Source organism: Pseudorca crassidens, chromosome 3, assembly GCF_039906515.1.
Source record: "Pseudorca crassidens isolate mPseCra1 chromosome 3, mPseCra1.hap1, whole genome shotgun sequence".
Taxonomy (NCBI): domain Eukaryota; kingdom Metazoa; phylum Chordata; class Mammalia; order Artiodactyla; family Delphinidae; genus Pseudorca; species Pseudorca crassidens.
This window is the reverse complement of record NC_090298.1, coordinates 166,980,567-167,004,704: the sequence shown is the minus strand read 5'-3', so window position 1 is coordinate 167,004,704 and position 24,138 is coordinate 166,980,567. Positions and strand designations below refer to the sequence as shown.

At 48.4% G+C, this 24,138-nt stretch overlaps 1 protein-coding gene across 4 annotated transcripts in view; it reads left to right on the top strand.

The window, feature by feature from the left end:
- The first annotated feature begins 295 nt into the window (after window positions 1–295).
- The window catches only part of ARHGEF18 (Rho/Rac guanine nucleotide exchange factor 18), a 68,345-nt gene continuing 44,502 nt past the window's right edge, over window positions 296–24,138 (top strand). For 2 of the 4 annotated variants that reach the window (XM_067733986.1, XM_067733985.1), the window contains exons 1-3: window positions 296–373; window positions 1,298–1,400; window positions 1,548–1,689. In XM_067733986.1, the coding sequence (XP_067590087.1) occupies window positions 1,320–1,400; window positions 1,548–1,689 (223 nt within the window). In that variant the 5' untranslated portion in view covers window positions 296–373; window positions 1,298–1,319. Of the gene's footprint in view, window positions 374–1,297; window positions 1,401–1,547; window positions 1,690–8,585; window positions 8,718–24,138 lie in introns of those variants that run through there. The other 2 variants (XM_067733988.1, XM_067733989.1) reach the window with 2 other exon arrangements.

Below are 24,138 nucleotides of genomic sequence, written 5' to 3'. Positions count from 1 at the left end.
GTGCACTACCTTTGTCCAAATGGGAAAAGGTACCTCTTTCCCAAAATACTGCCATCTGTTAGAAAAACGTCCTGACATGCAGATTTTGTTTGACCAAGACCTGTTATCACCCTCTGCTGGAAAACCCCTCGCAATGACCACGTATACAAGCCCACATGTGGAGGGATGGTGGGATCTCAGACATGGCACGGGGGGGGCACACCTATCCACAGGAGCCCAGAGGGAGATGGGCACGAAACGGGGCATCTGCGGGAGGAAGGAAGGGCTGTTGTGTCTGTCCCCTCTGATCCTGCAGGGCCCGGGAGAGGGCTCGCTTGTCCATCAGCCCCGGAGGAGCCCACTCAAACCTCACCTGGTTTGAGTTCCTGTCCGAGTGAGTACGCAGAGCTGCTGGCGGGCTGCCACTGGATTCCCACAAGAGGTTACCGTGGGCCCTGAGCTGGGGGCCCCGTCCTCTCACTGGAACCGTCAGGGCAATCAATGGTAGGGGTGGTAGGGGGGCTCCTCATATGCCCTGGGAGGGCAGAGGAGGGCTTCTTGGAGGAGGTGACAGCTTGAGCTGGATTCCGATGGAACAGTAGGAGTTCACCAATACGAAGAAATGAGGATGGGGAAAAGAAATCGGTGCCTTCCTCAGGAACGGTGTTGGGGTGGGGCTGGGAGGAGGGGAGGGAGGGGGGAGTCAGCAGAGGCCAGATCACACCTGGGAAGCACAGGAGCACAGCTCTGTGGTGAGCGATGATGGTGAGCACTGAGGGGTACAGACTGGAGGTACGGAATCTCCCTCCAGGGACTAGATTCTGCGGGGGCTGGGTTTCTTTGTCAATGACTTAATACATATTTATTAAATGAGGGTGTGCCAGCCATCCAGGAGAGGCACGATCTGGGGCTGGAGCATTGGATGGGAAGAGGGAAGCCGGGTTTGACAGATATCCCACAGGAAGAATGGGCAGGATTTTAGGCTGATGGAGATAGGAAGGGGGCATGAATCAGAGGGAGGAGACTGCGATGGACAGGGCCCATCAAGGGACCTCAAGTTGGAGACCACGTCACCTTCCCCTCTGCAAACCTGGTCCCCAAGGTTCCTGAAATTTGCAAACCTCTGTAAATGTTTGTTCAGTGAATGAGTGAGTGAGAGAAGGAGGGAGAGAGTTAGGGACCACAGCAGGGGTGAAACAGGATGAAGGGGCCTCAGGGAGACAGATTCCAGGTGGATCCCAGAAGCGACCTGCAGGACTGGCTCAGAAGGGCCTTCTGGGTCTGCTGCGCTCTCCTCACTAAATTTTCTGCCCCTCAGGAGCGAGGACAGAGCGGGGAAGATGGAGAGAAGTGACAGGAGTGCCAGGGTGAAGCGCAGACTGAGTTCCCTCCGATGTCGAGTCACCAGGCAGAAGGAGAAGGTCAGGGGGCCGTGCCGGGGGTGGGGGTGGGGGGAATCCCCCTCTGCCTTCTGCTGCTTGTCAGGGTGCCCCTGGCTCCAGATCTCTATGCTTCGAGGCGAGACTGGATGCACAGGGCATTCTAAGGCCCACCTCTGTCCCCAACAGGGGAAGAGCCCAGTGCTTCTGAAAGACAAAGGACAGGATGCTCGAGAGCGGAAAGAATGTGTCAGCGGGCACCAGCTGGCTCAAGGAACCTTCTCTGGCCACTCCAGCTGCCCGCTGTGTGGCAAACCTTTTCTGAACTCTGGTAAGTCCGGTGGCCCAGCCCAGCCCCCTGGATGGCAGCCGCTTCCTCTCCTTCACTTCCCCTAAATCATTCTCACGGTATCCTTCTCTCTTTGCATCCTCGTCCTATTTCACCCTTTCTAAGCTCGAACCAACCCTGGCTTCCTGGATGTTCACCAGGAATCCATCCCTAAGAGCAGGGACCATTTGGTTAGCTTGGGTGCCCCCCTCCCCGCCGCCGCCAAATTCCCTTTGAGTCTCAGCTTTCGTCGTTGCAAAAATCCTTTGGCAAAATCCAGACTCGGGCAGTATATTAGTTAGCTAGGGCTGCGTAACAAAGTAACACCATCTGGTTGGCTTAAACCACAGAAATGCATTGTCTCACAGTTCTGAAGAAGTTCGACATCAAGGTGTCAGCAGGGCCAGGCTTCCTCTGAAGGTGCTAGGGAAGGGTCCACCCCAGGTGTCTCTCCTGGCTTCTGGGATTCTGGTGGCTTGTGCCAGCAGAACTATAATCTTCACACGGCATTGTCCCTGTATGCCTGTCTACGTCTGAAATTCTCCCTTTCCTAAGGACGTCAGTCACATTGTATTAGGGGCTGACCCTACCGTAGTATGATCTCATTGAACTAAATAAAATGGCAATGACCCTATTTCCAAATAAGACCACCTTCTGATGTACTGAGGGGGGTTAGGACTATAACATATGAATTGGGGTCGGTGGGGGGAGGCACGATCAGCCCGTAACAGGCAATTTCCTGCCTCCCGGGGCTGTCTGGGGGGTAATGGTGTCTGCTCAGGAAAAAGTACTGGGTTCCAGAGGCCTTGGAGGGAGATGACTCTGGCCTTTTCTGAGATTTAGCGTATCACCTTTTTGAAAACAAATCGGGCTTTGTAAGGGAGAGAGAAGAGGCACCGGCAACTGCTTGTTAGTTGCAAATTCAGGCTGGTGCAGGGTTCCTCAGCCTTGGCCCAATTGCTATTGGAGGCCTAGTAATTCTTTGCTGGGGGAAGGGGGAGCTATTTTGTGCATTGGAGGACGTTGACCGGCATCCCTGGTCTCCACCTACTAGATACTTATTACCCCCCCATCCCATGAGTCATGACAACCAAAAATGTCTCTAGATGTGGCCAAGTGTCCCCTGGGGGCTAGGATTGTCCCCAGTGAGAATCACTGCAGAGGGCCGTAGAGAACTGGCCCCAGGATGGGCTGTGCCGTGACAGCTGTCCCTCCACCTGCAGGGCAGCTGCCTCCCTGTGACCTGAGCCACAGGTTTTGCATTTCCTCCTTGCCCGGCCCCACACATGGGCATCTTCCTTCTTCCTGATTCCTCCCTCTTTCCGGAGCACTGTTTTTGCTGGTGGTGGGACTGTTGCCTGCTCTTCTCAGGGGTGTCCCCTTCGGAGCTTTCTCTGCATTGGAAGATTTCCAACCCGCTTCCTGACACATGGCCTCAGTTTTCAGCTGAGGCCACCTGGGCTTTGCCAAGTCTTCAGCATCTTAAAGTCCTTTTAAGCAGCAGGTGACTTCCTGTTTCTGTTGACTTCCTAATCTCTTCTTCTGGGGGTCGGGGGTGAGGTCTGCTGGATACAGGGACTTCCCTGGAGGGCCAGGATCAAGCCCCCACGGAGCTGTATCTGAGGCATCAAATTCAAGGGGCAAGTGGGAGGTTGGCAGGAGGAAGAGTGAGGTCAAATATCCGGGACTGGGCCATGGACAGTACAGAAATGCATCCACGCTATAATGACAGGGTTGAGTATTTTTGCAGCACGTTCTCAAAGCTGAAAATATTTACCTTACGGTTCTTTACAGCCAAAGTTTGCCGATCCCCGAGCTAGCTTTCCCAGCAGCAAGGAAGACCCAGGGAAGTGACTTACAGTAGCCAACAGATCAATGAACCCCTTACACATCTGACCTTGAAGATGAGGGTTCCAACAGGGACTCATTTCCTGAAGGTCACTTTACAATCACAGAAGACTTTGTACAAATAGAGAGTAACATTACTATACTGAGCAGATACAATATCCCAAACACCAAGTCCTTTAAACAGATTTCCTCATTAATCTTCACAACTCTGTAAGATAGGCACTAGTATTCCCCCTTTCTACAGATGAGGAATCTGAGGCCCAGAGGAGTTAAGTTCTTGCCAAAGGTCACACAGTAGGGTCTGAACTCAGAGCCTGAGCCCCTGATCACCAATCCACTGCCACATAACGCCATTTAATATTTTTTTAACTTTTTTTTTTGATGTGGACCGTTTTTAAAGTTTTTATTGAATTTGTTACAATGTTGCTTCTGTTTTATGTTTTGGTTTTTTGGCCGCGAGGCATGTGGGATCTTAGCTCCCCGACCAGGGATCAACCCCGCACCCCCTGCAATGGAAGAGGAAGTCTTAACCACTGGAGCGCCAGAGAAGTCCCTATTTTTTGTTTAATAAAATTAATTTTTAATTCTTTTAGTTGTACCAAAGGCAAAATTTTATAGTTTAAAGGAAAATTAAATTACAGATACATGAAAACCAAAAGTTTAATATACCAAAGACACTCTGTTGTTTGATGCGCTTAATGTCAATATTTGGGGCAATTTTTAAGGTTTTCCCACCAAAAAACGGCATTAATAATAGCTCTGTACAATAATATTTAGAGTAATAGGAAGATGAAAACACTTTCATACCATATTTTTGCCAGCTGTTCTAAAGACAGCAAACACGTGCTCAGTTGGTTTTCCTTCGCTTTGAAATAAGCTACCGGTAATTCTAAACCAGGCAAAAATGTATTGTTGCTGGATGGAATACAAGCGGTCATCCTTGCAAAAATGTTTTGCAATGAGTCCTTGGCTTCTATGAAAGCCCTAAACTAGTAAACGAGAGACTAGAGTTTATTTTCAGATTCTGTGACTGGCTTCCAATAATCTTTTATCAGTAGACTTACAGGCAAAATACCAGGTACAAAGGATCAGATTCCATTCTTTGGTATAAGCATGAAACTGTTGTGGATTGCTGTCCGTGGCTAGCATAAAGCAACGAATTACCACACGTAGAATGCAATGCAAGGCAGGCAGGAGGGATAACTTAAATGTTTTGTTACTTCAAAAAGACCAGACCTGGGACTTGTAAGTGGAATCTTTTGCTGCATTTTGGCATTGTACCCTAACTTAGGATATACAACTATCTATCTGAGGACTCCCCTAACCCTCCAGTGGGCGGCAGATCCCTTTTCTCCCCGAAACTTTTCATTTTATTTTTTTAACTTTTTTTATTTTTCTTAATTTTTTTTTTTTTTTTTTTTTTTTTTTTTTTTTTTTTTTTTTTGGCTGCGCTGGGTGTTCATTGCTGCGTGCGGGGTTTCTCTAGTTGCAGTGAGCAGGGTCTACTCTTCGTTGCGGTGCACAGGCTTCATTGCGGTGGCTTCTTTTGTTGCGGAGCACGGGCTCTAGAGCACGTGGGCTTCCGCAGTTGTGGCTCGTGGGCTCTAGAGCGCAGGCTCAGTAGTTGTGGTGCTCGGGCTTAGTTGCTCCGCGGCATGTGGGATCTTCCCGGACCACGGCTCGAACCCGTGTCCCCAGCATTGGCAGGCAGATTCTTAACCACTGCGCCACCAGGGAAGTACTTTCATTTTAGATTTACAGAAAAGTGCAGAGAGACCCCCCCTTACGTGGTTCACCTAGCTTCCCCTCATGTTAATATCTTATATGACCACAATATGTTTGTCACAATTTAGGAACCAACATTGGTACAGTACTATTAACCAAACTCCAGACTTAATTCAGATTTCACCAGTTTGGGGTTTTTTTTTTCCATTAGTGTTCCCCTTCTGTTTCAGGATCCAATTCAGATACTACATTATCTTCAATCACCTGTCTTCCCAGTCTCTCTGGTCTTTGAGGGTTTTTCTCCATCTCTTCTTATTGTTCATGACCTTGACAGTCTTGAGAAATGTTACCCAGGTGTCTTGTACGATGTCCCTTAATCTGGGTTTGTCTGATGTTTTCTTATAATTAGAAAGGGGTTATGGATTTGGGGAACCTTCCCGGCTGATCAGATCGGGGGGACGTGCTATTGACATGACATCTGTGGAGATGTTCACCTTTAACACCTGGTTAAGGTAACATTTGCCGGGTTACTATTTTTCCCGTTTCCCTACTCTCTTCTTTGGAAGCGAGTCCCTCAATCCAGCCTACTCTCAGGATGGCAGGAGTCAAGTTCCACCTCCTGGAAACATCATTTGACTTTCGGGACAACCCTTTGAGGTCAGGGAAGATTGGAGCTCGTGTCACAGAAATGATGTGGCTAGCACTCAGCGTGGCGCCTGGTACATACAGGCAATGGTAGCACCTACTGACATCATCATTATTTCTTGTTGTTGAGGAGGCAAAGCTAGCATCTAAATCACAGACCCTAACCCTGGGCTCTGACCACAGCCCCACACCTGTCTAAGGAAGCATGTGAGGCCGGAAAGGCTGTGTCTCGCTCCCAGCAGGCGGAGAGCAGGCACTGCCCAGGTATAATTCGTCACAAGCCTACCTCCCATCGCAGGTATTCAAAGCCAGATGTTACTGACTTAAGGAAACAGCCCCACAGTAAGTTAAACAGAACAGTGAATGAGTCACGCTCCAGGTAATTATGGAAGGTGCGTCTCCAGGGTAAAGCTGAGATGCTTTACCTAGAGACCAACCCCACTGATGGAACACAATTCCAGACAGTCCTGTTCCTGGCCTTGACCTCTGAGGTCCCTCCGGGGTCTGACCCCGCCTACCCCTCCACCCTTCTCTCCCACTACTCAGCCACCGGGATTGCCCGCCGCCGCCACCCTGAAGTCTTGTGGCTGCCTGTGCCCATCACCTGCACCTTGCTCATTCAGCACTGTTCCTGGAACTCCCTCTGCCACATAACTCTTACTCACTCTCTAAAACAAAGCGAAGGGCCACCTCCCCAGGAAGCTGGCATTAGGTGGCTGTAGGTTCTGAGCGTCTCTGAGGCCAATTGCTGTCAGCCAAGGGCCATTTTGTCCCCCTAAAGAACATTTGGCAATATCTGGAGACATTTTTGGCTGTCAGGATTAGCAGTGCTATTTGCATCTAATGGGAAGAGACCAGGGTTGCTCAATACCCTCTGATGCACAGAAGCCCCTGACGACAGAGAACTATCCAGCCCCCACTGTCATTACTACCAAGACTGGGAAATGCAGCTATAGACATATAGCTCCTTAGCTCTTAGCAGAGTCCCTGGCCCATGATAAGGACTCAAAAAAATGCAGAAAATGGTTGGATGGATAAAGGGAGGACAAGAGATACCTCTCCTTCCTGACAGGCCCCTTGGAAAGGTTTTAGGGGAGAACTTTGTCAACCTGAAGGTTTCTATAACCCAGGGGGCTATAGAAATAGGGCTCATGCCATTCTTCCTGCTTAGAATCGTCAATGGCTCCCCATTGCCTTTCGGATAAAGTCCAAAAGTCATAGCAATTCAGAGAGTGAACATTTACAGATCCATCGAGACCTCTGGGCTTCTGACCTCAGTTGGGGTGGGGTATCTGATGGCCTCAACTGGGGTGGGGTTCTTGCACTTCTGGGCTCCCCAACTCCCTGGACATGCTCCCTCTCTTGATCATGAAGCCTAAACTTAAAGTGAAGGCAGGTCACTTGGGAACTTTGCCACCCAGTTTCTGAACTGAGAGCTCTCAACCACAGATTGTGTGTGTTTTGAGGTGAGTTTGGTTTGACCTGGTTGAACAACTTGGGCCTTAGGTTAAAGGTGCTTGGCTTCTCTCCTGATTCCTGCCCACCCCCTCCACTTATGGGGGACCTGGGTTAGACAAGAAGCCTCAGGACCCGGATGGCTGATGGCACCTGAGGGGTGCTGACACTTGGAGAGACATCTGGCGTGGCTACAGGTGTCTAAAAACATCTGTGTGGGGGTGTCTGGCATGTGTTTCAGACTCTGAACACCTGTTTGGGGGTATCTGATAGCATCTGTGTTGGAGGGTGTCTGAAAGTGTCCATGTGCGGTATGTTTCTGGGTGTTTCTGGGTGTCTGAAAGCCTGTTTGGGGGTGTCTGATGGCTCCTGGATGAAGGTGTCCGGTACTTTTGAGATATTTGGCGTGTTTTTCAGATTTTGAATAGTTTGGGGGCATTTAACAGACCTACGTGGGTGTCTGACCTATTTGAGGGTGCCTGAAAGCGAGTATCTGATGGCATCTGCCTGGGTGTCTGGTATGTGTTTGGGGTATCTGGTGGTACCTATACTGGGGTGTCTGGGACCACTTGAGAGTTATATGACTCATTTTTCCAAGATCTGTAATCTTCATTTCCTGTAATCTATGCTGCCACGTCTTCACAGGAGACAGCCCTGTTCTCTCCATTTCTCGTACTCTCCCCTCTCAAACTTCTCGTCCCTGGACTCATCCCCCTTAGATGTCCCCAAGCTTCCACTGTACCCCAACTCCCGCATCCAGACACCCCCAACTCCCCAAGCCGCCCCCCCCAGTACCGCTATCTTCTCCCAGGAAACCCCTCCCAGTTCCGCTAATCACCCAGGCCCCCGTTGACCCCACAAAACGCCCCTCAACCCCGCTGATCTCTCCTTAAGATCCCCTCTAAGCGCCCCCCAGTCCCACAGATACCCCAGCGCCCCACTGACCCCCTCCCCAAAAAAGCCCCCCACCCCGCGGATTTCCCCTCAGGATCGCCCGTAGCCCCCTTGCTCCACTAACCCGCCCTTCAAGGATCACTCTCACCCTCCTCGCAAATACTCTTCAGTCCCCTCGCCCCGCGTAAACCCGAGCGAACGATCCCTGCCTGAGGCCCCAGGTACAGCTTCAACCCAAGTCCTTAGTTACCCGGACCCACCGATCCTCGCGGCCACGCCCCCTTCCGGGCCCACACCCTCTAGTCCGCCCTCCGGGGCGGAGCAGCGCGTGCGCACCTCGCCCGCGCGGCTTCCCGCTTCCGGCTCCGGGCTGAGGGCGGCAGTGGATCCCGGGAGGCCGGGCGGCAGAGGCGGCCGGGACACTAACGAAGCTGCGGGCGGCGAGTGACCAGCGGGGGACCGAGGTGAGGCCGGCGGGGCGGGGCTGAGGAGAATGGGGTTCGGGCCCCGAGGAGGCGCCGTCGGGGCCCGGGGGCGGCGTCGGGCGCTAGACCCCCGGGGCTGCCTGGGCTTCGGGCCCGGCCCCCATGGGCTCGTCCAAACTGGCGGGCGGGTCCTGCAGTGCAGGCTGCCCCTTTCGTGCATGTGGGCTGTGTTTGGCGAATGCAGAGTGCAGACGATGCCCGCCGGTTCTGTCCGAGCCCCAGCGCTTGGGCGGTGCAACCTCCGTGGTTCAGCCGGGAAAGGACACGGGTTCTAGGTTCTGGAGCTCCCCGGGGCAGGACCTGGGATGTGGCGATAACCATAAAAATACCCAGCACCGGGGGGACTTGAAGCCTCCGAGCAGCACTTATTCCGCGGAGCAGACGTCCTCCTGACAATTGATCGTTGGGGTAACAAAAACATACGAAGTGTGTGTGCTTTGGGTCTTTCTTAGTTCTCTCTCCAGTTTCTCTCTTGTGGGAGAATTTAGATGGTGCGGTGCAGGAATGAGAGGCCCTTTGGTCCTTGCACGGTTTGTTGTAGCTGTCCTCTTGTCTTTTCTACCTGGCGCTCTGTTGAGATCGAAGCGGTAGAAGAGATGGCTGGCCCAAGGGGTCAAAAGTGTTCGCGAAGTTTTACCACAGAAGCGAAGAACACAGCTTTTCCCCCTTTTGCCTCCGTTCGGGGAGAGTGGAACTCCAGCCAGGAGCGAGGAAGGGCGGGTCCCTTCTTGTTGACCAGAGAGAGTTCAGGACAGGTGAACAGCCCTATGGCCAAGGGCGATCTGGGGATGATTTTGCAGGTATCCGGGTGAATGAGTAATTCTGGAGCTGTACGGAGAAGTGTCCAGAGCCCAGGCTTGAGTGTCAAATCAGATCTGGGTTCTGGTGCCAGTTTCCATCACTAAGTCTCAGTCTCCCCACCTTTAAACCGGGAATAAGGATTGGTTGGGGATTTGATGGGGTCATATGTGTAAGGTGCATGGCACAGCGCCTAGCATATGGTGAATGCTCAATAAATGTTATATACTCCGTGCATAGGGTATGCCCCCAGGCCTGTATTTTAATTTTAATTTTTTTTTGAAGTACAGTTGATTTACAAAGTTGTGTTAGTTTCAAGTGTACAGCAGAGTGACTCAGTTATGTATATTCTTTTTCAGATTCTTTTCCATTATAGGTTATTACAAGATATTGAGTATAGTTCCCTGTGCTATACAGTAAGTCCTTGTTGTTTACCTGCTTCATATATAAACAGGTAAACAACAGGTGTGTATATGTTAATCCCAAATTCCTGGTTTATCCCCCACCCCCGCCATCCCCTTTGGTAATCATAAGTTTGTTTCCTATGTCTGTGAGTCTACTTCTGCCTCCTAGATAAGTTCATTTGTATCATTTTTTTTAGATTCCACATATAAATGATATGCGATATTTGTCTTTTTTTTAATTTTTATTTATTATTTATTTTTGGCTGTGTTGGGTCTTCGTTGCTGCGCACGGGCTTTCTCTAGTTGCGGCGAGCAGGCGCTACTCGTCATTGCAGTGCACGGGCTTCATTGTGGTGGCTTCTCTTGTTGCAGAGCATGGACTCTAGGCGCACGGGCTCAATAGTTGTGGCGCACGGGCTCAGTAGTTGTGGCACACGGGCTCAGTTGCTCAGCGGCATGTGGGATCTTCCCGGACCAGGGTTCGAACCCGTGTCCCCTGCATTGGCAGGCGGATTCTTAACCACTGTGCCACCAGGGAAGCCCTGTCTTTCTCTTTCTGACTTACTTCACTTAAATATGATATTCTCTAGGTCCATCCCTGTTGCTGCAAATGGCATTATTTCTTCCTTCCTTCCTTCCTTCCTTCCTTCCATCCCAGGCCTGTATTTTTAAGTTGACATTCCAAGTAATAAAGAGTCTGGAAAGTTTGAGCATCTCGGTTGTTTGGACTGGGTCAGAGTTTTATGCTTTATCAGTAGCTTGCTAGCTCTATGGCTCAAGCCCTTTTGAGTGGGAAAGAAAAAAAAAAAAACGTTGCTCTAAATCCAGTAAGAGCATACAGCCGGCGGGCATACTAAATTTAATTCTTGTAAATTTAACTTGTTTGGGGTTTGTATCGCTTATGTCCCTTTTCAATGGCATACCTGAGAGAAAGGAGAAAGGGATTCTTTGGTTCCTTTCTTTCTCTTTTTTCCTTCAGTCGACTTGAGAATGCCCCCACGCTGAAAGTTGTGGTGGCATGTACGTTGTTCCTGGCAGAAACTGTGGTATAATTTTCATTCTTGTCACACAGTAACGATTACAGCTGGCTGCAGGGCCCGTTGCCCATGTCACCAGCGCCCGGGACTAGGGCTGTAGTCACCAGCTGTGCCTCCCTGGGTGTTTACCTTCCACGTGTTTAGCATATTTCTGATCCTTGTGTCAAGGTCTCCTTCATTTTTCTTCACTCATCCTGGGTCCTGTTTCCATTTCCTCAAATTCCATCGATGACTTTTTAAACACTTTCATCTAAACATTTTCATCGGGACGCTCTTAAATCATTTTAAGCCCAGAGGTCTTTGTTACGTCCAGCCCAATCACTGTTTCTTTGTTAGTTAAACTTTACTTTTCCCCTGAAAGTGGCGAAGAGCCGCTCTGTTTTGAAAACCCTCTCTCCAGGTGCAAAACAATTCCAGTCACAGTTCTGGAGCGGCCCGGTAGGAATTTTTTTGGAGGAGGAATGTGGCTGACGGGGGAGGGGCAGAGTGATTAAAATAATGTCCTTGTGGAAGTCTCAGGGAAAGGACCCCTGCAGCTATGCTCATTTTTTGTGTGGTTAAAATTGCCTTGGGTGTAAACTAAATTCTACTGGCGTTTCTCTGCTTTTGTTCTTAGGTAGATTCATAGTTTCCACCGAGATTAAAGTAGTGTTTGGTTACGTTCAAAGTAGCAAATACACAGCCGACTTGCCATCGTGTCTTGAAAAAATAATGTTCTAAAGGTTTAATTTAGAGTATTTACGGTTAATGCATTGTGGGTGGTTACATTTTATTTTATTTTGTTTTCATTTTTTTTTAATGGCTGCGTTTGTTGTTGCACGGGAGCTTTCTCTAGTTGCAGCAAGCAGGGGCTACTCATTGCGATGGCTTCTCGTGTTACGGATCACGGGCTCTAGGTGCACCGGCTTCAGTAGTTGAAGCATGCAGACTCAGTAGTTGCGCTGCATGGGCTCAGTAGTTGTGGCGCATGGGCTCAGTAGTTGTGGCGCACGGGCCTAGTTGCTTCGCGGCATGTGAGATTTTCCCAGAGCAGGGATCAAACCCGTGTCCCCTGCATTGGCAGGCGGATTCTTAACCACTGTGCCACCAGGGAAACCCTTGACCTGTTTTAGACTTCAGACCTCCAGAACCAAAAGAGAATAGATTTCTGTTGTTCTCAGCCAGCGTTTGTGGTAGTTTGTTACAGAAGCAATAGGAAAATCGTGCACCTGGTTTTCCTTCTCATTTGACTTGGGAGCCTCCTATGCACACCCCTGCACCATCTCATTTCCCTTTCCGTCTGTCCTTCTACCACGGAAGCTTCTAACATTCCAGGCTTTTTAACATTCCCCAGCAAGCCGCTGTCACCCCACCTTCGCTGACCTGCCCTGCAGCCCCTTCTCTGCACACATAGCCGTGAGCACCGTGAACACAGAGGTGGCAGCAGGGAGCTCAGATCTGCTTCGGTGATATTGGAGGTGCAACTAAAACTCTCTAATCCTCAGTTTCCTGTCTATCAAATTAGAAACATAATACCACTCCTTATTTCCTAGGGTTGTCATTGCGTGTGGAGTGCTTCTGCAGTGTTTGCGTGTGTTCGTTCATTCCTTTATTAATTCATTCAGCAGATTATTACCTGGCACCCTCTGTGAACCAGGTCCTAGGTTTACAACAGCAAACACAACTTTGCTTTTTTTTTTTTTTAAATAACTTCTTTCATAACAAATATATATCTACATATATATACATATATATATATATAGTATTTTTCTTAAACGAAGTACAACCACAGTGGTCTCCTCCAGAAATCCGAGGCCCAATTATAAGTCACACCTGGTAAATCAGTGCTTCTAAATTTGTCACCAGGTTCCCCCTGCACCCCCTCCCCGCTTATGATCAGGAAGCTAAAACCTTCCTTGTGGTGTTTCTCCCTCTTCTAGAATATTCCCAGAGCTCTGATCAAAGGGGAAGGCCCCCAGCTTCCCCACCTGCTGGGGAGAGCTCTGCCATCCACAGGGTCAGCCATTCTGCTGCTGCTTTTTTTAATTGGGATATTATAATTCATATACCATAGCATTCACCCTTTTAAAGTGTATGAGTCAGTGGTTTTTAATATAGTCACAGAGTTGTGCAACCATCACCACTAATTCCAGAACATTCTCATCACTGGAAAAGGAAATCTCCTACTCATTAGCAGTCACCCCCCATTTCCCTGTCCCCAGGCACAAATCTGTTTCCTGTCTCTATGGATTTTGCCTGGACAACTGATCTCTAGTCAGTAAGCAGAGGGAATTCTCTGGTGGTCCAGTGGTTAAGACTCCGCGCTTCCACTGCAGGGGCGCGGGTTCCATCCCTGGTCGGGGAACTAAGATCCCACATGCCGCAAGGCAAGGCCAAAAGATAAACAAACAAACAAACGAAAAGCAGAAACGGAGTTAAGGTGAAATCTGAAGGCCTTCTAGATGGTAAAACTAAACACTGTCCCCGGAGATTTTTAAAAACTGGGGTTGCTTTCCGTTGGTCTGGAAGTTTCGCCTTGTAGATGGGCGTGGATAGGGGGGCTTCTGGGACACTGTGTGTTTGGTTTTGACCACGATCATAATGAAAACTACCATTTTACACAGTGATGCCATAAGCATGCGCACACGTGCACACACACACACACACACACACACACACACACACACACCCATGGGATCCAAAGTTTTACTCTGGTAGTTTCTATTCTATTTTATTATAAGCTGTCTTCCCAACTCATGAATGGGCCTGGTCCTCAACTGGTCCTCAATGTCAGAATGCCACACCGGGGTCCCAGTGCACCAGACGGTAAAAAAATGTTTAGAAAAGGATGAAGCACTTGGTGACACAATAACTCTGACTTTTGAGGAACTGTATTAGTTTCCTAGGGTTACTGTAACAAATGACTACAAAATGGGTGGTTTAAAATGACAGAAATATATTCTTTCGTGGTTCTGAAGGCCAGAAGTCTGAAATCAAGGTGTGTGCAGGGCCATTCTTCTTCAGAAGGCTTTAGGGAAGGATCCTTTCTTTTGATGGACTCTTTTCAGCTTCTAGAGGTGGCCAGAGGTGATCTTTGGCTTTGGCCAGCTTTTTTTTTTTTTTTAATTGAAATATAGTTGATTTACAATGTTGTATTAATTTCTACTGTACAGGAAAGTGATTCAGTTATACATATATATACATTCTTTTTCATATTCTTTTCCATATGGTTTATCACAGGATATTGGATATAGTTCCCTGTGCTATACAGTAGGACCTTGTTGTTTATCCATCCTTCTGCCTCCATCTTTTTTTAAAAAATAAATTTATTTTATTTATTTTTATTTTTGGCTGTGTTGGGTCTTCATTGCTGCGTGCGGTTTTTCTCTAGTTGCGGTGAGCAGGGGCTACTTTTCGTTGCAGCGCTTTGAAATTGCGGTGGCTTCTCTTTTTTTTTTTTTTTTTTTTTTTGAGGTATGCGGGCCTCTCACTGTTGTGGCCTCTCCCATTGTGGAGCACAGGCTCCAGACGCGCAGGCTCAGCGGCCATGGCTCACAGGCCTAGCTGCTCCGCAGCATGTGGGATCTTCCTGGACCGGGGCACGAACCCGTGTCCCCTGCATTGGCAGGCGGACTCTCAACCACTGCGCCACCAGGGAAGCCCCGCGGTAGCTTCTCTTGTTGCAGAGCACAGGCTCTAGGCACATGGGCTCAGTAGTTGTGAAACGCAGGCTCAGTAGTTGTGACTCGCAGGCTCAGTAGTTGTGACTCGCAGGCTCAGTAGTTGTGGCGCCCGGGCTTATTTGCTCCGCAGCATATGGAATCTTCCCGGACCAGGGCTCGAACCCGTGTCCCCTGCATTGGCAGGCAGATTCTTAACCACTGCGCCACCAGAGAAGCCTCTGCCTCCATCTTCACATGGCCTTCTCCTCTCTGTGTGTCTGTCTGTCTCTGTATCGGTGTGTCTCTCTGCGTCCAAATCTCCCTCTTCTTTCCCTTATAAAGACACTGTCCTTTGGATCTAGGAGGGCCCACCCTAAATCCAGGATGATCTCATCTTGAGATCCTTGACTTGATTACATCTGCAAAGACCCCGTTTCCAAATAAGGCCACATTCTGAGGTTCCGGGTGGACATGAATCTGGGGGGGACCCTATTCCACGCCCCTCAGGAACTTTCTATTTCCAGTGACGTGTAAATGAGAACAAGTTTACAGGGGTTATTAGTACTTCATTCTTACACTCTTTAGAACACATTGTAATTTTCAGGTATCTTAAAGCTAAGTGTTGAACTTCGGCTTACTCTCAGGAACCCAGTAAGTAAGAAGAGGAAAGAGGAGATCTTCAGGAAAACTAGTTCCTTGTTGGCAGCTTCTAAATCTGAATCTGCTGTGAATATAATTTGCTACAAAGTATAAAGAGGTGCCTGATATGTTACAGTGGGTCAAAATGTTTGGCTAGTTGCCTGTACTCTGAATAACTCCTCCTTCTCCGTGCGTTCAAATACCACCCTCATCAAATACACAACTCTTGTACCTTAGAGAGGGAGAAGAATGTTCCGTCTGCCTAGCCCTGCACCTAGCTTACATAAGTACATGAAAGTGTTCTCTTCCTGACCTTGAGACATGAGATATATTCAAATATATTCGAGCTCACACCGTGGCAGCACTAAAAGGAATACTAATGAAGGTTTTGCAAGGTTCTGGAATTTTCCTAATATAGGAGCTGGTTAGAGCTGGCATTCTTAGGACGGTGAGGATCTTGAGATGGTCAGAAACCCACCTCGTACCTGTTTGCTGCCAGCATGGGCTATTTCAGGGCTCTGGAATTCAGTAATGACTCCACACAGTTAAGCCACTTTGCTGCTTCCCTTATTCCATTCCCTTGTGTGTGTCGGGGATTAAAAATGGGAGCTTCCCATGCCCCGTGAGCCCTGCTGGGTGCATCTTGATTGTTGAGAATAGGCCCTTGTTTCCAAAACAAACCAACTAGATACAGTAGACCAGGGCTCAGCAGACTTTTTCTGTAAAGAGCCCGATAGTATATACTATAGTCTGCAGGTCACACAGCCTCGGTCACAGCTACCCAACTTGCTAAGGCAGCCCCAGACTACGTGGAAATAAGTGGGCATGGCTGGGAGTCAGTAAAACTTTATTTACAAAAACAGGTGGCTGGCCCGCAGGCCAGAGTCTGCCACCCACTACAGTAGACTCATGACTTTTCCTGTTCTCTTTCTAGGCCCGTGACTCCGATCTTGTAAATTTGGCGAGGGACACAGGTGCAGGGGGGACAGGAGTTCCTCGCAGGTGTGAGTTTACACTGAGAACTCCCCATGGAGGGTCTCGCTAAGCCTCACCTACCCCTCAGACCATTTTGGTTGTCCTGTGACAGAAATGCAGCGCCCTTGAATAATTTCCCAGGCCATTGCAAGCAAACAGGTTTTGTTTTTTTTTTTCCTGGCATTGTAGGTGCAAGTTTTTCTTTCCTCCCTTCCGCCTTTAACAGAATGCTTTTTATCTGCTGAAAGAGAAACCCACTGGCCTCTGTCAAGTGTTTGATTTCCTCTGCCCTCCTTCCAGCCACCTCTGTTAACATTTGCTCTGTGTCTCCTGCATTGAAGGTTTTGAAAATAGTAATAATATATAATAAGGCCAGTTGGGGTTTTCTGGAAGATTTCAGATGTGTAGTAGCTACACCTGAATTAATCTTTTCAAAATCATCTGTTTTCATTGACAAGTTTTTCAGTCATGTCATTTTGATTTCTGGACAGTCAGCTGAATTAACATAATTGTTTAAAACACGCCAGTGATGAAAAGCCGGCTGCCCTTCTTGGCGGGGCCTGAGGGGGTGGAATGGTTTTGCTGGGCCCAGTACAAGCATCTGGCCTCGTACTCAGAGGGACGAGAAATACTTACCCACGAGGCATATGCTCCCTGTGGATGAGACTGAAGGTGCCTCCTTCCTGACACCAGAAAGTAGTGTGAAATGGAGCAAAGGGGAGTGGATAAGCTCTGGGACAAGCCTGGACAGCGCAGGGGTGTCTTCCTCATGTTCTTTCCCAGCTGTGTTCTTACCAAAGTGTCAAGGTCATACCTCTGTCCTCCCGACCAGATTTGCCCTTTTTCAACCTCATGTTGGAAGGCCATTTCCGTTGGTGGTCCATGTCATCCTTTAGGTGTGATTCTTACTAGTTTACTCTTTTTTTTTTTTAATCACTATAGAATTTCTTTTTAATTGAAGTATAGTTAATTTACAATATTGTGTTAGCTCCAGGTGTACAGCAAAGTGATTCAGAAATATATGTGTGTGTGTGTGTATATTCTTTTTCAGATTCTTTTCCATTATGGGTTATTACAAGATATCGTATAGTTCCCGGTGCTATACAGTAGGTCCTTGTTGTTCACCTGTTTTACATATAGTAGTGTGTATATGTTAATCCCAAACTCCTAATTTATCTCTCCTTCCCCCCCACTCTCCCCTTTGGTAACCATAAGTTTGTTTTCTATGTCTGTGAGTCTGTTTCTGTTTTGTAAATTAGATCACTTGTATCATTTTTTTAGATTCCACTTATAAACAATATCATATGATATTTGTCTTTCTCTGTCTGGCTTACTTCACTTAGTATGATAATCTCTAGGTCCATCCATGTTGCTGCAAATGGCATTATTTCATTCTTTTTTATGACTGAGTAATATTCTATTTCGTGTGTGTGTGTGTGTGTGTGTGTGTGTGTGTGTGTGTATCTCACATCTTCTTTATCCATTCATCTGTTGATGGGCACTTGGATTGCCATGTCTTGGCTATTGTAAATAGTGCTGCTGTGAACATTGGGGTGCGTGCATCTTTTCGAATTAGACTTTTCTCTGGATATATGCCCAGGAGTGGGATTGATGGATCATATGGTAACTACTAGTTTACTCCTGGTAAAAAGTTCCAGGGACACCCCCGCCTCCCCGCTCCCCCCCATGCAGTGGTTAAACTTGTTCATCAGAATGCCTCACAACACTAAACGGAGCGATTTTTTCCGCTTATTTCCATGAACCATCCTTGCCAAATGCTAAGGGAGCTCTGAGGAGTGAGCACCACAGGGTGCCTTCCAGGCCACTTACAGAACACTGTGGGGGTCCCTGGATGTTGGAACCAGTTCCTCGACGAAGCTCTCAGGGTCCCAACCATCACGCAGGACAGCTGTCAGTAGAGAAGGAGGAATGAAGCTCTTAAGTGCTGTTTGAGTGTCTCCTGCAGCTCTAGTTTTGCTTTTTTTTTTTTTAAGAAAACATTTTAACCATTTTTAAGTATAGATTCACATTGCTATACACCCATCCCCTCCACCCATCTCCTGGACTTTCTCATCTTCCCAAATTCTGTCCCCATGAAACACTGACTCCCCAGGCCCCTGTCCCCCACCATTCTACTTTCTGCCTCTAAGAATTTGACTACACTGAGTCCCTCGTATACATAAAATCATGCAGTATTTGTCCTTTTGTGACGGGCTTATTTCACGGAGCATGATGTCCTCACCCAGGTGTAGCAGGTGTGAGCATTTCCTTCCTTTTTAAGGCTGGATAACATTACATTTTACGGATATATCACATTTTGTTTATCCATTCATCTGTCAACGGACACTTGGGTTGCTTCCACCTTTTGAGTATTGTGAATCATGCTGCTATGAACATGGGTGTGCAAGTATCTGTTTGAGTCCCTGCTTTCAGTTCTTTCGGGTCCATACCCAGAAGTGGAATTGTTGGATCATATGGTGATTCTATGTTTGACTTTTCTGAGGAACTGCCACACTTTTCCATGGCAGCCGCACCATCTTGCATTCCCACCGGCAACACATGAGGATTCTAGTTCCTCTACATCCTCACCAACCCTTGTTATTTTCCATTGCACCATCCTAGTGGGTGTGAGGTGGCATCTCATTGTGGTTTTGATTTGCATTTTCCCAGCAGTAAGGATGTTGAGCATCTTTGCACGTGCTTATCGGCCATGTCTGTATCTCCTTTAGAGAAATGTCTATTCCCGCCCATTTTTGAATCAGATTGTTTGTTTTTTTTAATCGTTAAGTGGTAAGACTTCTCTACACTCATTGCATCTGACACCAGAGGGTTGTAAGAACTTAAAAGCAAGTCTTAGATACCCATGACCTCTGACATCTCCAGGCATTCCACCAGAAGACTGGTGTCTGGTAAGTATGGTCCCAGGCCTGGGAAGGAAGCAGAAGAATTGGCCCAGGTCAGTCGCCCAACTAGAGACCAGCCAACCCGCTGTCATCCCCCTGTCCCCCAGAAGAGTAGGTTATCAGAGCTGAAGTCATGAGCCTGAAAACCAGCATGAATCATTAGGAAGAAATGGTGTCACATCAGCCTCATTTCCTCTTCTGGCAGGTGACCGTCTAGTCAGTAGACCAGGAAAACGGGGTGGAACGTGGGGAGATGGGAAGCGTCAGATCGGGTCCTGGACATCATTCTTGGGGGCAGAAGTGAGAAGCACACAGAGATGTTAAGATAATTCTGAGCTAATCACCATTTAGCCAGGCTTATAACTAGTTGGATGAAAGTTCCCAAACGGCATTAATTAGTGAGTTAATTAGAGGGAGATGGCCCCCCGGGTTCCGTCCTCTGCTCTGTCCACCAGCCATTTACCATGTAATTTTTTTTTTTAATTTATTTTGGCTGTGTCTGGTCTTCGTTGCGGCATGCAGGCTTTTAGTTCCCTGACCAGGGATCAACCCCACGTCCCCTGCATTGGAAGGCAGATTCTTTACCACTGGACCACCAGGGAAGTCCTTACCATGTCATTTAGAAAAGCAAAGATGTGGAAAGTTTGCTTATCAAAGCTGGAGGGGTGGCCTCCATCTCTGTGTCATAGAATCGGGGCCCCCAAATCTCAGCGACTGAAATAGTTAGCTGAAGCCAGCAAGGTGGGCTTCGGGGCAAGGAATGTTTCGGTTCCCATGCCTGGATCTAACTCGGCATTTCCTGGCCTGGACGCCATGGACATTGGGGGCCAGCTGATTCTCCGTGGTTGGGATGCTGAACAGCATCCTTGGTGGTGACCCACTCGATGTCAGGAGCACCCCCCATAACCCCTGGTAGTAATGATCAAAAGTGTGTCCAGATGCTGCTGAATGTCTCCCAGGGATCTGAATCAACCTCTGGTCTCAGTAAGCAACTATGGAAATATAGGATGGGGAAGGAGGAACGACAGCCTGTGAGAAAACAACCTAGAGATTTCGGTTGGTTCTGAGCTTCCCAGTGGTTCTGAGATGAACTACTCCTCACCCCCCTTTCCTGTTCCGGTACTCCTTGCAACAAAGCAGGGCCCCTCAGGGCTGTAATTTCCGTGTCTTGTCCCGTTCAGTCTCCAGGCAGCTCTGCAAAGCAGTCTCCCTAGCCCTGGAATCTCGTAAACTCCTTGGCTTCGGGTACCGTCCTCTGCCCAAATCTCCATCCCTCTTCTAGACCTGTCTCCTGAGCGCCCCACTCCTGTGTCTAGCTGCCACCTGCCATCACCCCGAGTCCTCCCAAGCAGCTTGGGTCAAACCCGCCACTGCTCCCCCCGACTCCGGCCCTAAGTCTGCCCTGCCTGTCCCCGACCCCCAGGTCAGTGGTCCTGGCACCCTCCACCCTCGGCCCCTTCCAGTCTGCTGCCCGCTTGCATCCGCTACTTTCAGAGGCAAATCTGAACTAATAACCTCATGCATAAACCTTTCTGTAGCTTCAGTTTCAAGGATAAAGTATAACCCCCAGAGGCCCCCTAAGGCCCACCACAGAACCGTTGCGCACAAGGCATCCCCTCCCCGACTGCCCCTCCACCCCCACTTTGTTTCTCCTCGTTTCTCCTCTTCTAAACCACAGACCAGGCATCTCCCTTACTTGCCTGCCTCTCTCTCTCCCTCCCTCGAACAAATATTTATTGGGCATCCACCCTGCACCAGGCCCTGTGCCTATAACCGACAACACAGAGATCCCCACCTGCGTGGAGTTTCCTAAGTAAAACATGAGAATGCAGTGCCCTCCTCATTATTTGTGGATTCTGTATTCACGAACTCGCCTACTGGCTAAAGTTTCTCTGTAATCCCCCCAAGTCAGTGCTCACAGAGCTTCCTCCGCCATTCAACAGCGCTCCGGGCTGAGGTTGAACTGCACACTCGGCCTTCCCGCCTTCCCCTTCCCGCCTTCTGCCGTCTCAGCTTGTTCTGTAAACAAGCATCCTTTTTGTGGTGTATTTAGTGCCACATTTTCTGCATTCTTGTGCTTTCTGTTGGCAATTGCGCTGTTTTGAAAATGGCCCCCAAGCCTAGGGCTGAAGCACTGTCTAGTGTCCTAAGCCCAGGGAGGCCGCTACGCTCCCTCTTGGGGAAAACACGTGTGTTCCACGAGCTCTGTGAGTTACAGAGCTGTTGGCCACGAGTTCAGTGTTAATGAGTCAGAGATATATATTCAGTAAGTCGCCTTTCAACAGAAACACACATCACACGAGGTTCTGTATTAATGGCTTGATGAAAATATGACCAGAGGCTCTTGGAATCTAACCCCAGATTTGCCCTAGAAGCAGCGGCTCGGTAACCACTAACTCAGTGTTCGCAACAACTTTATAGACGTAACCAGTGCACGAGTGGGTGCAGAAACCTCCCAGATTGGGCCTCCTTGACCTTCCCCTTCACTTCTGCCCTGCAGGTGTGTCTTCTCTCCAACCACGTTTGTCCCCTGCACCCCAGGGGCATCTGCAGCCTGGGATCCCCAGCCACTGTACAGGGAACTCCTCATCCCCAGCCTGTCTCGGGAGCACACCCTTGCCCTGAATTGGAGGCCCTGCCATGCCTGCTGCAGGACAGGCATCTGTCTCCGAGTCTTACTCTCCCGACCCTTGCTCCTCCAAGCCCCTTTTCACTCAGGACTCCTCATTTCAAGGAGCCACCCCAGCTTTTCCCCATGCTCTGGACCAGCCAGCTGGGGTGTACAGGTGTGGGACATGAATGAGTCACACGGGGGATCTGGGGCAGAGCCTGCCCTGGTGGTCCTTACCTTGTCAGTACGGGTTTTCTGAACTCCACACACTGCACGATGGGTGGCTGCCCGTGGGAGGACCGAGCCCAACCCAAGGCCTCACCTCCAGCCTGTGAGCACTCAGAGATGATCAACTCATCACGAAAGGCCAGCATTTATTTCTAAAAGCCATATGCCTTCAGTAGTTAGCTTAAAGTGGATAAATGTACTTTTATTTGCCTGTCTTTTGGTGTAGATCCAACAGCCTTTCCACCGATGGAAATTTGTCATGTTTCTTGAAACCAGACCTATGGTAGAGACTCTGCTCTCTAATTTCCACTTAATCAGAAATTTAAAGAAACCTCCGGCCATCCAACTGCTGAATCCTTTGAAATAATTTTAGATTTACGAAGGGTTAAAAAAAAAAGATCATGCAGGTATTCCCTGGCAGTCCAGTGGTTGGGACTTGATGCTTTCACTGCTGGGACCCAGGTTCGATCCCTGGTCAGGGAACTAGGATCCTGTAAGCCACATGGCACAACCGAAAAGAAAAAAGATGGTGCAGAGAGTTCCCATATACCCTGCACCCAGCTTCCTAGCGTTAACTTTTTTTGTTTTAATTATAAATGTCATATGACCATTGCAGAAAATTTGGAAAATAGAAAAATGGGGGAAAACACCCAAAATCCCTTGCAGCTACAGTTAATTTTCATTTTGTTGTATCACCTCCCAGGATTTTCTTTCTTTACCCCTGTTTTCCTGCAGGGTTGTCCTTGTCGGTACAGTCATTTGAAAAAGCAGTTTGGTGATGCATATCTAAAATCATAAAGCATTTCTAACCTTTGCCTCCGCAATTCTGTCCCTTTGAGACGTGTGTGTGTGTGTGTGTGTGTGTGTGTGTGTGTGATTGGAATGCGTACATCTGACAACAGGGAAATGATTAAAGCAATACTTAAAAAGACCATAGCAGCATGCAAAACGTGGAACGTTGGTATATTCACCGTGATGACAGCTGTCATCGTATACACCCAGGCAAATAAAGATCGGGGCACAGTGACATTTGTAAATGATGGCAAGAATATTGGCCAATTTTCCTTTTCTTTTAATTTTTCCTTTAAAAAAATTTTTAAGTTCACTCCTGTACTAATAATTGAGGGATCAAATTCAGGTAACAGTGACATAGGTGACATTTTTTCATGAGCCCTTACCAGTGTTTCATAAGGGCCGTTTCTTATCAGCCAGGAATCTTTGCAGGTGAAGAGTTTGTACCACATTTGTTCTTCAGGACCATAACATGCAGCTGGCTGGATTTATGCCCAAGAATGTTCCGCTTTGTTCTTTTTTTTTTTGCCCCTCAGATGACTCACCACTAGCAGTTTACCTCAGTTAGTTCTTACCTTTATTAAAGAAGAATAATTTAAAAAAACACCATCTTGGCATTAGATATTAATCAGAGTTGTGCCTTATTTATCGATGGACTAATTAAGCCAGTGCCCACCCGCCCCCCCCCCCCAAAAAAAAACCTTTGAGGTTAAGGTTTATTAAGAACGCTCGCTAAGGGCTTCCCTGGTGGCGCAGTGGTTGGGAGTCCGCCTGCCAGTGTGGGGGACATGGGTTCGACCCCTGGTCCGGGAAGATCCCACATGCCACGGAGCAACTGAGCCCGTGCGCCACTACTGAGCCTGCGCTCTACAGCCCTCAGGCCGTAGCTACTGAGGCCCGTGCGGCTGGAGCCCAAGCTCTGCAGCGGGAGAGGCCACCGCAGTGAGAGGCCCATGCACTGCAGTGAGGAGTGGCCCCTGCTCACCGCAGCTAGAGAAAGCCGCACGCAGCAGCGAAGACCCAATGCAGCCAAAAATAAATAATGAATAAATAAATAAATTTATTTTTAAAAAAAGAACACTCACTAAGAATTCACTCCTAGGCAGTACACCAGCTACTTAATTGACATCTAGTGATTTGGGCACTAAAATTAGCTCTCTGCCTGACTGTCCCATGCCAACCTCATTTTTTCCCTTATGCAAAATCAGAGTAATATTTTTCTACACATCTTGTCACCGAAATTATGCTAGACTGCTTGAGGTATCATGGGGACGGATTGGCCCATTTCTGCCGGGATAAAGGTCTCACATGAATAGTTCCAGTTAGCGTATATTTTGTGCCGCGAAGTGTCCCTGACTCTTAGATGTCCCGG